At 40.9% G+C, this 14,967-nt stretch overlaps 1 protein-coding gene across 2 annotated transcripts; it reads left to right on the top strand.

Annotated features, from left to right (window-relative positions):
• Positions 1–292: 292 nt before the first annotated feature.
• On the top strand, positions 293–14,599 carry LOC102228145 (bcl-2-related ovarian killer protein homolog A). 2 transcript variants are annotated; one of them, XM_023339836.1, is made up of 5 exons: positions 293–377; positions 994–1,348; positions 5,922–6,050; positions 9,880–10,043; positions 13,206–14,599. In XM_023339836.1, exons 2-5 carry the CDS (start codon positions 1,135–1,137, stop codon positions 13,329–13,331), a joined length of 633 nt encoding a protein of 210 aa, XP_023195604.1. In that variant the 5' UTR covers positions 293–377; positions 994–1,134; the 3' UTR covers positions 13,332–14,599. The 2 variants fall into 2 exon arrangements, with proteins under 2 accessions (XP_023195604.1, XP_014328910.1); XM_014473424.2 differs by lacking the exon at positions 293–377 and adding an exon at positions 526–793.
• The last annotated feature ends 368 nt before the right edge of the window (positions 14,600–14,967 follow it).

Below are 14,967 nucleotides of genomic sequence, written 5' to 3'. Positions count from 1 at the left end.
GACTTCAAGATGTGCACATTTGTTTGTGACGCCTTTGATTGCTTGAATTATGTATTAATTTTTTTTTTACTCAAACTTAGGGGCTTGAATTGAACAGTTAAGATTATAAGGTTTGCTGCATTCCTTAAGCCAGAAATCGGTAGCCAGCTCAATCTAAGCAGCGATGGATAATTAGGTCAGTGAAGATGGCCACACCGCTGCATGTGAAATCCAATAAAACTGGGATGAAGTGGCTAACTGTTATGATACTGACCCAGGTGGAGCTCCAGAAACGGCAAACGCGATACTGACACGCAACCCTCCATGCAGTGGAGGATTCAGAAAAACCACCATGCAACAAAATGGAGGAGAAAATCCATCAAGGGTGAGCAGATCGGGTAAGCAGAAGCTTTACCTCTTATTAGGCAAGAGGGAAACTAACAATCAGTGTGGCCTCCACCTGTCATAAAGCTTGTTAATGATTAACGAGTTTCTCTGAGAGTGTGTGTGTGTGTGCGTGTGTGTGTGTGTGTCTCTGTGGAGGTGCCGATGGGCGGGGCTTTTAGTTGCTGCTTATCTCCGCCTTTGGACTCCACAATAAGTGCCCTTAGAAGGAAAGCCCGTCAGTCTGCGAACAGGGGAGCATTTATTTATTTATTTATTTATTTTAAGGCTCAGACTGACTCCAGCTTAAAAACAACAACAACAGCTCCGTTATTAGATTCACTTCTCTGCTACAATATTTTATTTATTTATCATTATTCTTTGCGTAATACCGTTGGACTCCGTATTTTATATATATATTTCTTTTTAGGTAAGTGCAGCTTGTTTTAATATTAGAACGCCTTCATTGATTAATTCAGAACTTTTTCCCTGCTGTTAGTTTTTTCTGTTTCTTTTTCCAGCTCTTGATCATTTCTTATCCCCCCTGTAAACTTTGATTGGTTGGGACAGTAGCTCTGCGCTTTATCCGGGCTATCAACCCACAACCTAATCCGCGTGTTTGTTCTGCAGGATAATCTCCGCAAGTCTGTATCTGGTAATAGCAGCAGGAGATCCGCGGTGCGGTGGAGGGTGAGAGCGGGGAGAGGGGGGCGTTGATCTGCTGAAGCCGCGCAGGGAGCGGCGGCGGCTGCGGCTGCGACGCTCGGGGACATGGAGATGCTGCGGCGCTCCTCCGTGTTTGCGGCCGAGGTGTTCGACCGGTCGCCCACCGACAAGGAGCTGGTGTCCCAGGCTAAAGCGCTGTGCAGGGACTACATCCACTCCAGGCTGAACCGCGCCGGGATCGGCTGGTCCAGACCTGAGCAGGGAGTGGCGGCGTCCGGAGGAAAGCTGGCGGAGGTGTCCCTGGTGGTTCAGTGGCTGGGTGAGTCCGTCATGCTTCCTGCAGAAGTTTTGGTCGGGATCCTCTGCAGAAATCCAACTGATGGAACTGGAATTAATATGGTACATTGCATTTATGCTATAAAAATTGGATTAAAAGAGGGAGAAAAACGTCACCGAGTTGCTTAGGACAACTTTTCACAACAAACTTTCATTCAGGAAGAAAACTATATTAAAACTTTAAATAGACGTGTGGAGAAATTTAAAAAAAAAAGCAAGAGGAAAAAGATGAACTTTAATCTCAGTTGTCTGGAAACGAGGGATTAGAAGAAAAGATGGCCAACAAAGCTGAATCCCATGTTTGTATACCCCTATAGCATGTCCTTCCAGAAACGTGTATTGTCATGTTTATGCAGTTAACATGTCAGCAGTACATTATAAGAAAGAATAAAAATATCATGCCAAATGTGCCTCACTAGTAAAAAAAAAATTCTAAAGGATTTTATTCTTTGATAATGGATTCCCTATTTATTAGCAAGTAGGCTGTTTTTAATTTACCAGAAGCTACAAAGTCTTCAAAGAATAATGAACAACTGCTAGTGATATTAACCACTTTAAAGTTATGTTTGTATGTAAAATATGCTTCCTGACAGAACATTTACATTTGTCTGAGGCTCTCTCATGTCTTTTTGCCCAAGTGTTTACCTAAAAAAAAATCTCCTCCCCCATTAATAGTTATGAGGCCATTCTCCTTACTCCATGTGTTAATTTATTTTTAAAAAATTTGACAATGTACAACACAAATTAACCACTGACTGAGTACCAGGCTGTAGCTACAAATGCTTCTTTCCGAAACATTAATATTAAAATTCATCATGTAGCAACGCAAAACATGACTTTGAAAAAAAAAAATAGTCAAATAGACCAATCACATCTAAACGCACAAACACTCAATTATTTTAAGCCTGTGTTATGTGAACAAACTCGATTGGAGGAGCTTCTGCTTTGCCATATTTCCAGAAATCCGCGCGGCTGGCGATTTGCTCCAAAGTTGCGACGCGACGTAAGAAAACGCTGATTGAAACGCAACAGGAGGAGCTCAGAGGTAGAATATGATTCAGTTTTCTGATGTGAAATCGTGGTCACCATTTGCACCAGGTGAGGCGTCGTTTCGGGATGTCCCGAGCGGCGGTCGCCCATTCGAGCTCCCTGATTGGTCCTCTGTCTGACCTCATCTCACCTGCCAAAGAAACAAAACAAACGAACAAACAAACAAAATGCTTTCCCCCTCCACACCGATCGTTTGTTATTCTCTGCTGGGTTGCTGGAGGCGCCAGGTGGAGCTCACATGTTTTCACCTCAGACACTTTTGGACCAGAGAGACAAAAGTCACAAGACGAGGGACTTGTAATGAATTCCCCTAAATTCACACTAATTGTTCTAAAAATAAAGTCCAGTTTAAGTTAATAAAAGCTAAAAATGACCACAGATGGATAAGAAGATCTTTTAAAAACTGTATAAAAATGATTGTTTTGGAACTTTATTTGACTGTTGTCCAATAAGAGGGAAGGGGATCGATGAGCCTCAACTCAGCCACACAGCACCAGGAGTGGTTTGGATGTGAATATATTCCAGTGGATTAAAGCTGCATCTTGGTTGCTGGTGATGTTTTTGTTTTTTTTTCCCTGCCTTAGATCTGTACGCTGAATCAATCTACGTCTTTTCAACTGTTATTTCTTGGATTGGGAATGTTTAAAGCTTACAATCTCTGTTGGTGGCGGTAAAGTCTGTCTATTTAGATGAGAATTATGAGTTATTTTGAGCGTCCAGTAACGTATTCCACATTTTTATTAGTTAGATCATGGAGACAAAACGCAGATTACAATGTTGTTGGTTTTTTTTAAATACTAATCATTCATGTTGCGTTCCCCTTTTCAAAGAATCAACAAAAAAAAAAAGCCGACGTCGGCGTGGGCAGGTCTGGCGAATAAAGTCAAGTGGAATCCAGTTGTGTTCGAGTCACATTTCAGAGGAACTCCTTGAGTTTCCAGTGAAACCTCTTCAGGGGAATCTCTGTCTTAACGAACGGGATTATGCAATCCTTTCTCCTCAGGAGTAATTTCCCAATGCAGAACAAAACATACAGTAGACCAGGTTGTTTCTGGTTAAGGTATTGCTTTACGTTTTGTGGTTATGACTCCATCTCCGTTTTAGGATAGGAAATTCTCTTGAAGCCGTGTGTGTGTGTGTGTGTGTGTGTGTGAATCATGTTTAGTGCTGGAAACTTGCCCTCAGATTTTGATAGAAAACTTCAACCTCCTTTAAAAATCTTCACCTTTCTGCGTTGGAGATGAGTACCGCCCTGAAATCTGTCATCTCGGGCCTCTCAGCAGGATAAGTAATACGGCGAACCGATGAACGGCGAGAAAATCCACATTGATTCGCCGCGTTTTGAAGTCGATAATTAACCGAGCTGAGTCCCGGCGCCCTTCCTGGATCGGTCACATGTTCTGTGACTGCCGCTCACCTGAGCGTCTGATCATTCAGACTGACGGTCCAGGCGGCTCATCATGTCTTAGTCAGTCCTTCACCTGAATCTGCCTTTAAAGCAGGTAGACTGGATGGGCAGGTCTGGCTGCTGCTGCAATCCTCTGAACAAATTACACTTACCTGGAATACATTTCAATTCCCCGTTTTGCAAAGCCATTTACTCTTCTTTTTTTTATCCCATAGAACAGTGTGCTGTGGTTAGTTTTTCTTCTACATTTTGTGTGATAAAGTATTTGATCACGATGAAATCTCGCTTCCTAAAGAACGCCTCTGGCGACAACCGATTGGGCAACTCATCACTGATGTGTTTTTCCGCTTTATTCACCTGTTTTTAGCTAAATTCCTCCTGTAACGGTGTTTACTTGTTTTCTGTGAGGCGAAGAAATCCCATCGATTTCAGGAAAAATTATCATCAATAAAATGATGCGGTTCGCAAAGAGGATCAGGACAAACAGCAATGGCTACGTTTTATACCAAGCTGAGTTGGTCTAAAAATCAAGCAGGCCTGTGACAGAGTCATTGCTATGGAGCTAAATTGGGGCCATAAAGTTTGTTCAAAAGGAAAAAAAATGAAATTGAAAGAAGTTTCAAAACTGAAAAAAAGAGATTTGAAACTGGAGAAAAAGAGAAAAGAAAAGAAATCTGTTTCAATTTTTTTTCTCTGGAACAAACTTTATGGATCCAATTTAGCTCCATACATTTCTGCTCCCAGGCCAGCCAAATAAAACTTTGGAGCCGTAAATGTTTTTGAAAAAAGACAACTTCACAACTTTCCCAATTTTGCTGTCTTCTTTAACAACAAAAATTGTATCCTTTTTTTTCTGATTTTAAAATAAACATAAAATTTAGTAAAAAGAGGATGAATCTTTTCTGCTTATTTGTGGAAACGAAAGCAAACAGATTCTACATAATTTCCAAAGAAACAAATCTAACACCCCACTACTGGTACTCTTAGTGTTACTCTTTGTAAAAATTCAATGCAAATATTGCAAAAACAAAATGGTGAAAACCTGCATTTCTTATTACATCTATGTATAAAAACATTAGTTAGTTCTTTATCATATTTAGAGCTTGCTGCCTCAATTGCTAAAAATGACCTTGAGGCAGATTTACAATGAGCCCACTTCCTCCAGTTAGCATCATGCTAGCACCTACAGTACAGCCTATGCTATCGCTATCGCTTCAGTCAGCACCAAGAGAAGTAAGAAGTAAGAAGAAAATCCATCCTCCGGCTGTCAGACAAGTTGTTCGGTTAAGGGTTAACACTGGTGTTTCGAGTTCATACATATAGAGCTACTATCATGTGACTGCTGAAGAGAGATGCTAGCATAGTTTCACTTTCCCTCATTTTACAAACCACAAATATTCCCACAAAAGACAGATTGAAAAGTTTTAGCAGAGTTGTAACAGAGTTGTAACTCAAATGTTGCAGTATATATATATATATATATATATATATATATATATATATATATATATATATATATACACAGTACAGACCAAAGGTTTGGACACACCTTCTAATTCAATGGGTTTTCTTTATTTTCATGACTATTTATAAGGCAATAAGTCCCACTTATTAACCTGACAGGGCAGGTTGACCTATGAAGTGAAAACCATTTCAGGTGACGACCTCTTGAAGCTCATCAAGAAAATGCAGAGTGTGTGCAAAGCAGTAATCACAGCAAAAGGTTGCTACTTTGAAGAAACTAGAATATAAGGGCTATTTTCAGTTGTTTTACACTTTTTTGTTTAGTGCATATTTCCACATGTGTTATTCATAGTTTTGATGCCTTCAGTGTGAAGCTACAATGTCAATAGTCATGAAAATAAAGGAAACTCATTGAATTAAAAGGTGTGTCCAAACCTTTGGTCTGTACTGTATATCAAAAGCCACTTGACCACCATTGCATTTGCTCATGCTAGCTGTTCAGCTCCAGTAGTTTCTTTGCTTTCGTGCACGTTTTAAAAAACTAATCTACATATGTTGTGAAATCTAACCTTACCTGTGTGTTAGGCGGTGAGAGGATGGACCGACTGAACTCAGATTGCTCTGTTCCGACCAGGTGACGAGTTGGAGTACCTCCGTCCCAACGTTTACCGCAACGTGGCCCGGCAGCTGAACATCACGGTGGCAGTGGAGGGCGTGGTGTCTGATGCCTTCATGGCTGTCGCTGCGGACATCTTCTCAACAGGTGGGTCGTCCTTTTGCTGCACAGTGAGCTTTACTGGGATTTTATACAGTAGACCAACTTAAAGTAGTGCATAATTGTGGAGCCAAAGGATTACGTCTTGTTAGGATGTCCTACTTAAAGTTCCAACCCTAAAATTCAATTAAGAAATGGCAGTATGCCTTCAATATTGATGACGAGCTCTCATGGCAGTTTGACTCCCATAGTTATTTTGCAAAAAAAAAAGAGCAAAAAATAAATAGGGATGCATGACATATCGGTATCGGCTGATTTTAGTTATTTTTTTAAACATACCAGTATTGGTCCGATCAATAGAATTGGTTTAATATTAATGACCGTGTTTATATTTGTGAATGTATTTATGGGGGAGGGGGATTGACAATGTGATATTACCAATCCCCCTCTGTTATGGCCCATATTGGTTATCGGCCATAACAGCTGTATTGGTATCGGACATTGATATCGGCTCAAAGTTTGGAATCGGGGCATCCCTAAAAAAACAAAATTCTGATTAAGCTATAAGAGCTGTATAACATATCTTCAGGTGTGAATACAGAACAAAGCTGGTTCCACAAAGTTTTCACTTTGAGTGGCTGAATATGGATCCATGCCACATTTTTCAAACCATGCATCTTTTTTCACTTCCACCTCTCTATTTTACATCATTTTGGGTTCGCTTGTCGCAAAATCACAATAAGACGCACTGAACTTTGCCGGCAGGCGGATGTCAAAGCGGTAATGGTGAAGAAATGTTTCTCCATTTAGAGAAGCTCCTTTTGGAAGGGAGGAAGCTCAGAGTTTCAGGCAAACACAATGAAGATACCGAGCAAATGGGGAACTCTTTCTACTTCTCTTATTGTGTATTTTTGAGTAGTTGTAAAACGGATTCACAACTTTCACTGAGCAAAACAAAACCCACTTGAAAGTTAGAGCATTACTTTTCATCTGAACCCAGGATTCCCTGTTATTAAGAGGAATTTTGGCGCCCCCCCCCCCCCTCTCTCTTTCTTTTATCCCCTGCCAGGAAAGGAATTTCAGTGGAAAACCTTCGGCCCATATTAGGGTAAAACGCTATCAGACACTGTGATTGTTACAGACAGTTTGGACCGCACTCAAGAAGCTCAGGCATGGGCCTCAGCTGGCTTCTTTTCCTCCGGGAGTATAACAAAGAGATGAGCTGCAACAGGTTATCTGGACTGGATCAGGTTAGTCTGGTCCAATTTGAGATTAGCTACATTTACTCAAGAATGCTCTAATGGTCAGGATAAGTGATGATCGAATTCCATTCAGTGATTAATCGATGGCCCAGTCCTCCCATGAACGCACAGCGAACGTGCAGCAAATGGGCTCAGACGAGTCACTGTGTTGAGAGGAAGTCCTGAGCAGCTGGAGATCACGACCGCAAATGCCTCATCCGCGAGAGTTTGGTCTCAAACGTCACGCTTTGTTTAGCAGAGATAAAAAAAAACAAACAGACTATCTGGGAGGAGTGAGGGGGGAATCCTTCATAAAACTTGCCAAGTCATTCCTTCTTAGTTCCTGTCTGCCTGCTGTGAGCTTGACTCAAAGATATCTGCACCGCTATAAGCATCCTGCCTCGTTGATTTGACCCTAAAAATAACATTTTCAGTTTTAGCCTCACTCTCACTGATTCTCATAAGGGAATTAATGAAATAAATAAATGAAATGGTGCCACCTGTAAGCGTTAGCATTTCGCTGGTTAGCGCCATGCTGAAGTGCACGAGGAGCTAGCTAGAGAAGCTGCGGTTCCTCTTTTGAGTTTGTCAACGCGTAGTTGCTCTGTAAAGCTGCGTTCCAGTTAAGTGGGAACTCGGGGCTAACAGCGTTTTATAGTAAACATGGCGACTCCCGTAAACACTGTTAGCATCTCTAACAAACATCATTTTAAGCTTTACTTTCAGTAAGCAAACGCGGCTTTTCATTGGTTGAGTTTAGAGCTACAGGCGCTACATGTAACATTGCCAAGTCTTGCATGTGCATCTCGTAAAATAAACAATGTTGCCACCAAAGCTTACTACTGTTGATGCTAGGAGCGGCCATATTGAAACATGAAGTCGTAGCTGAGGGCAGTTAGAGTTGCTCTCGGTTCCAGTTGATTTTTTTCCCCCGACTTCCCAGTCAGAATTTCCCAGTTCCAAGTACAACTAGAACGCAGAGTAAAACCGTTTCTGTCTATAATAGGAATCATGTTTTTGTAGCTGAGAATAGACTAACTTGTTCAATTTTCTTCAATGCAGTCTAAAGTAAAGAAGCAAACTGGCTGACTTCCTTTCAACAAGGAAAATGTGAAAACCTTTTGATGTTTTGGATGTACAATGATTCACACTTTCCTTTCCTACAGAAAAAGACATTTATTTGTTCATATTTCATGTTTATTGTTGGGCAGGAAACAGATTCTCCAAACGTTTGTGATGAAGTTTTTAAAAAAAGTGTTTTTGTTGTGTTTTTTTAGCACACAAGTACTCTTCAGTTGATGCTTTTGGCCCGTGTTGCAAAAGGTTTGGACACCCCTGGTGTAGAATGATCTCATCCACATTTTTAGCATTCGAGATTAGAAATGATCATGTGTCGTACAAACTCCTTTTAAACTCAGAAATTGCTAAAATCCCGAGGAGGAAAGACATCAGTAGTAATGTTAGAGAAGTTCTTTTCTTTCTGGAAGGAACACAACACTGTAACTTAGGCCATTTTGACAGATGAGATCAGTGTGAAGATATTTTGCCACAATGCAAAAACCATAACGCAGTTTTGTTACAAACAACTCAAACCAAGCTATCGAGCAAGACGGCTCGTCTCGCAGCCACATGATCTATGCTCCTTTCCAACAACTCAGTTGACGATTCCCTTCTAGGTTTTCTAGAGTCAAATGTGAGGTCATTTGTCTTTTAGCTTAAGCTTGGCCTAAACTGTGTCCTCCAGCAGAATGATAATAGTCCCCAGCACAGTGCAGCTAATGAACAATGACGGTAATGTTGTACTGAGAACTTAAGAGAGCTGCGCAGGAAGAAATGCCCACAAACCTCAATAAACTGAAGCAACGTTTAAAGGAAGTTCAGGTCGAAATTCTCCCACAAAGATGTGAGGAACCGATAGAGACGTGTAGAAAACAACCACTTCAGTAAAAGTCAGCAACACACACAAAGAAAATGTATTGCAAAAGGAAAGAAAAAAAGATATGAAACATAAATGTGACTCGTCACGTTAAATAAGACGTTATGCCTCACTTGGACCTCTTTCATCATTGGTTAGCTTGAAAAACAAAATGATCAACTCCGGAGAGTTTCTTCAAAACTCTCCAGATGTCCACCGGTGTTAGAAAGTCCAGATCCCACCAATAAAGAGAAACTTGATCTGCTTTTAGGAGCTTCTAGAGACGGCAGGGACAGACTGTGGATAGAGCTGCGGCTCCTTTTGGTTGTCTTGAATATGTAAACACCACAGAAATAGTCTGAAGCTTTGACTGTAAATGGCGTGGCGGCATTTGACAGGAACGCCGCTCTGATAAAAGGATCTGCTTCTCTAATGTAGTGAGACTTTCTGTCCGCATGCTGTCATTAATTTCTGTGTTGGGATGCTTTTGCCTCTGTACCACAGTGGGAAAACCGCAAAAAGGGGTCTTTTTGCAGGTCTGAACCTCGGCAGAACCCTCAAGCTGTTGTGTTGTGTTTCGGTTTCCAACCTTAAATGATCGTCATCGCTCAACATGTTTGCACATTAGCGTGTGGCCCTTCAAGGGATCGTTCAGTGCAGTTTGCTCTGAGCTCTAACTCATGTGTCTGTGTGTGTGTGTGTGTGCGCGTGTGCGGCTCAGGAGTGACATGGGGGAAGGTGGTTTCCTTGTACGCCGTGGCGGGAGCCCTGGCAGTGGACTGTGTGCGCCATGGTCATCCGGCCATGGTTCACACCATCGTGGACTGCATGGGGGAGTTTGTCCGCAAGAGTCTGACCCCCTGGTTGAAGAAAAGAGGAGGATGGGTAAGGAAGACACTCACCCATTTCGAGAGATGCACCGATCACAATTTAGTAAAGCTTCGATCTGCCAACACTGATTTCTGAGTTTAAAAAAAAGAAAGAGAGAATTCAAAATATTAAGTGGTTAATTAATTAATTCGTTCAGGCTTAACATCAGGAGAACTGACAGATTGTGTCTCCATCATGATTTGTATTAATTGGTGGGACTCAGTAGCCAGAAACTGAACATATTTTTCCATTAAAGTTGACTCTGTAGAAGCAGAAGACGTAAGAATCTCAGTGGAAACTTTAGCATCTTTTGGTTGTTTTCAGACTGAGTAGTATCTAAGAAGATAACTTAAAATCAGTGACTTTTATTTATTCTTTTTTTTTGGTTAAACAAATCCCATGCATGGAGGCCCCAACTTGCACCTTACAGGACCTAAAGGATCTACAGCCAACATCTTGTGGCCAAATTTGGCTTCAGGAGTTTAATTAAGTCAATACTTTAGCAGCAAATGAAGGAGATATATTCTATAAGGCAGGTGGTCATAATGTTATGTCTGTTTAGCAACCAGTATTAGCGATTTAGCTAGCATCACTACAGCTCTGTTCATTCCTTTCCTTTAGATCTCTGCCTTAATCTAGCATGTGCCAATAGTTTCCTTTCAAATATCATCATCCATCTATGTACTTTCTCCGACTTTCTTTTTTTTTTCTTCTAACACCTCAGACACTGGCATTGTTTAACTTCGAGTCTCATTTAAAAGCAGCTTTTACAACAAAGAGTCTTGCTGTATTGGCGCCAGGTGTGTTGTGTTTACAGTCTGTACTGACCTGAAAATGACCAAGCTCTGGTCCGAAGCCAGACCAGTCTCCTCATCCAAAATGCTTAATGTTAAGGTCTTTGGCAATCTGGATTGTTTTAAGCTCGACACAATGTGTGTGGTTCATCACCAAAATATGCCGGGAATGTTGAAAGAAAATTATTTTCTGAAGACTTATGATCCCATTCTTCATTATTGGGAGGGTACCCTGATGTAGGCTGCATCCTGTAGATCTTGCTGTTCCTTTGACTGTTTTCTTTTATGTACCAGATAACTTTGCACCAGGCTTCTGCTGCCCATCTGTGTGCAGAACTGTTTGTCCTTTCATGTCTTTCTTGGGAAAGAAGTGGTTTCTCTGCTGCTCTTTTGCTACAAGGCCATTCCCCAAAAAGTCTACACCTCAAAGTGCTTGCAGTTGCACCCCCCACCCAAACACTAGCAACACTGTTGCTAGTGTTGAGCAATTTCTATTTGATCTAATACTCTGATCTCCAGGATGTCCTGAACCACCAGCAGCTTTGTTTCGCTGGCTATGTTCTTATTTAATGTCGTTTCCATCTGGAACCATTCACGCTGATTCTGCCGCAAACCTCCTCTTTACTCCGCTGCTTCTGGGTATTCTCGTTGATAATGAGCTAACATCTGCAGCTGATTGATCAAAACCTATGGATAACCTTTACACAGACGAAATTACAGAGGAAATGAAAGACGCAAGTATAAATCCTAGCTTTTGCATCGTACGCCTTGAGTCGTGGGAAAGTGGATTCACAAGAAGTTCCTTCTTTAGATAAACATAAGGTAGAGGGAATAGTCCCGTTTGTTTCAGTGCGTTTCAGAGTTCCAGCAACAGAGTTGGACACGGCGGGCGAAGAGCGACGTGCCTCTGTCTGCATTTGCAGGAAAGGCGGCTGTTTGCTCAGAACCACGGCTCGCATGCCTGCGGTGTTTTGAGGAGAAGTGGAGTGTGACAAAATGATGAGCGCCGTATTGTGCCTCTGACCTCACAAGCTCAAAAGAGGGGAGCGACCTGTTTTTGAGCGGAGCGCCAAACCAGACCCAGAAAGTTTTCCACAGAGAGGCGGGCAGGCGGAGGGGGATCTGAGGAGGGAGACGTGTTTAGTGTCAGGGCTGATGCTGCGCCGTGCTGCCTGGGGTATGTCACTCTCTGTCAAACTAGTTCTGTAAGCTGCCTTGGTAGAGCAGTTGTAAGCATTTAACTTTTTCCACATTTTGTCATCAAGATTGTATGTGACAGACCAACATTAGGAAGAGCATTACTGAAAATTCATTAAAAAAGAGAGAGAAAAGTGTGGAATGTGGCACACGTTTTCAGAGTTTTGTAAGAGAACATTAGTGAACAAACGGCATCATTACCTTTCTTTGTTTTGGTCTAATGCGGTTTTTCAAAGTGGAGGCCGCCAGGGGGCGCTGTGGTGGCTTCAAGAGGTTGGAGGGAAGATGAAGGGGGGCGGAATGCAATAATAATAATAAAAAACCTGAATCCCGTCATTTTTTTTCAATCTTACATTTTTCCATCATGATTTTTGTTTTGTTCTTCAATCTTTTTCATAAAATCTCATTTAAAATAATAGATCTAAACTTTATTTCTGATGCTCATTTTCTGATTGGCTGCCAGTCAAATTCATCAAGCTGCTTTGCAGCCGGAGCTAGCGTGGCCAGCAAGAAATGGAAACGTTTCTGACAAGACAAAGACCAGAGGAACCGTACATCAGCTCCATAGCCATAAAAACCGTGGGAATAAATTAAAAATTGATGTCAATATTAAATATTACATATCTTCTTATAATAAAAAGAGGGGATTGTGATGAAAAGATGTATTTTCCAGTAGTAAAGTCATAAGATATTATCTGATAATACCATTTTTCGCCACAGAACTCAGGCATCTAAAATCAGACAGTGTGAGGCAGCATTTATGCTAAGTGAATGTATTATTGAATAGTTTATTTAAAAAAAAACTGGATGTTTCTTGTTTGCATTGATTTTTAGCACTGCATGTAGGTATTGCAAGTTGGGTCAGAGGTTAATGCTCTTTGGGGGGGGGTGGAAGGACAAGACATGGAAAAGCTTGTCATGTTGTCTAACATGCAAATTTCCAGTAAACAAACTGAAGTTTATGGATCTAATGTTGGGTGAAAAGTTTTCCAAAGCATTGTGACCAGCCAGAGCTGACGATTTTGCTTCAAGTCAGTTTACGCCACGTAAAGTTCTAAATTATTTTCATCCCGACAGAACTGGCTGATGCTCCTCGCTGACGTTTGATGTGAATCCCGTCTGTGCGGCCTGCCTCTGTCCACGTCCTCCTCCAAAACGTCTCTTAAAGATCTCTGTCTCCCTGCAGGCGGACATCACGAAGTGCGTGGTGAACACCGGCCCCACCCTGTACTCCCACTGGCTGGTGTCCGCGGCCTTTGCGTTCGGACATTACCTGAAGGCCGTGGTGTTGTACCTTCTCAGAGAGAAGTGAAAAGACTCCGCCAGCGCCACCAGAGCCTCCGCCGTGTGGGACCAACGTTTACACTGTTTTGCACTGAGCCTCGGTCGACGGGCCGCTGATCTCCTGTCTATTTATTGTTGGCGCTGCTTGTGTTAGGGCACGCTTTTTTAAATTGAGATTACGCAATCACACTTTGGAACTCTTTTTAAAAAAATTATTATTATGTTTTTTTTAGAAAAACTTTTTTTTTTCTCAAGCTGCTGCACTGTATGTATTCCTGTATGGGGGACTTGCATGCCACCTTGTGGTAATTAAGGGCAAATGCTTCACATCGATGAATAACCAAGACATTTATTTATTTGAACAAGAGTGTGGAGAAAATTATTAGAGAGGTTAAAGTTCAAAACATTGAAATGATTGTTTTGGGAAAGCAGTTCAAAAATGTATTTTGCCGTGAAGTACAAAGGTACACTAAAGAGTGCCTTGCAAAAGTATTCACACCCGTTAAGAGTAAAAAATGTTTTTATGTCACAACCACGCAGTGTAACTTATTTCACTTAAATTTTAGGGGATAGACCAAAACCAGATATCGTTTATGTTTTAAATAGCTACCTTTATTCTTGACCGCTGTTTTCCTTAATGCTTTTTCACTAATTATCTCTATCAGAGGCCTTCAGCTGAGTTTATATCGAGATGAAATTACACACAAAGGTGGACTCTATTTGCTAATTAGGTGAAATTTGAAGGTAGCTGATTGAATTTGAAAAGTGGGTGGAAAACAAATGCAAAACACTTTTTTGTTGTTGTTGTTAATAAAGCATGTGTAAATTTCCTTCCATTTCAAAAACATCAACGATGTTGGGTTTGTCTACCACTTATAATCCCACTAAATCACCGTAAGGTTAGCAGATGTTAAAAATTCCAAGGAGGTTCAATACTTTTGCAACGCGCTGATTCACATGGGAAATTTTACATTACTTTCTCACGACTCTTATTTTTCTGCTGCTTTTCAGGTTTTTTAAAAAAAAAATTAATATCAAAGAACAAAGAAATTATTTAAGAAAGATTAAAGATGAGTTCCTAGTGAGGGGTTTCCGAGCAGGTTTCCCTCCATCTCTATGGTTACCACTACTGTTGCTGCACTGTAAAAGGAGCTGTTAAGTGATGATACACATGCAGTTTGTAAATACATTTTATTCCATGAATAATTTCACTGCTGTGTGTAGCATTAAGCATCCTATTAAATAAATGTTTGTCAGAACTGTAAATGGCAATAAATGGTATAAAATTAGTTTTTACATTTGTTGCAAATGACTTTATTCTTTGCAGTTTAATGTAGAAATGAGGATATTTTAGATTTTTCTTACTCTTCACTATGCAAAAATAACTACAATTTTGTATTAATACTTTTTTAATGTTTACTCCACACAGCTATGTTCCTCTGATCAGTTTGCTCTGTTTTAAAGATATATTAGTAGGTATTTATCTTCAGAAGCTGTTTTTAGCTTCAGATCTGTGGTTGATGCACAAATTTTAGACATGATCACGCTCATCGAAGGCTCATCTCCTTCCATATTATTGCAATATTTGGATATTCTAATGACATTTTTGCTTGTAGATAGTTGTTTTACCCACATTGTCTAGGAAATGTAGCTCAGGATGAACC

The sequence above is a fragment of the Xiphophorus maculatus genome, chromosome 9 (assembly GCF_002775205.1).
Source record: "Xiphophorus maculatus strain JP 163 A chromosome 9, X_maculatus-5.0-male, whole genome shotgun sequence".
In the NCBI taxonomy this organism is placed as follows: Eukaryota; Metazoa; Chordata; class Actinopteri; order Cyprinodontiformes; family Poeciliidae; genus Xiphophorus; species Xiphophorus maculatus.
Note: the sequence above shows the minus strand (reverse complement) of the source record. Positions and strands in the feature narration are given on the sequence as shown.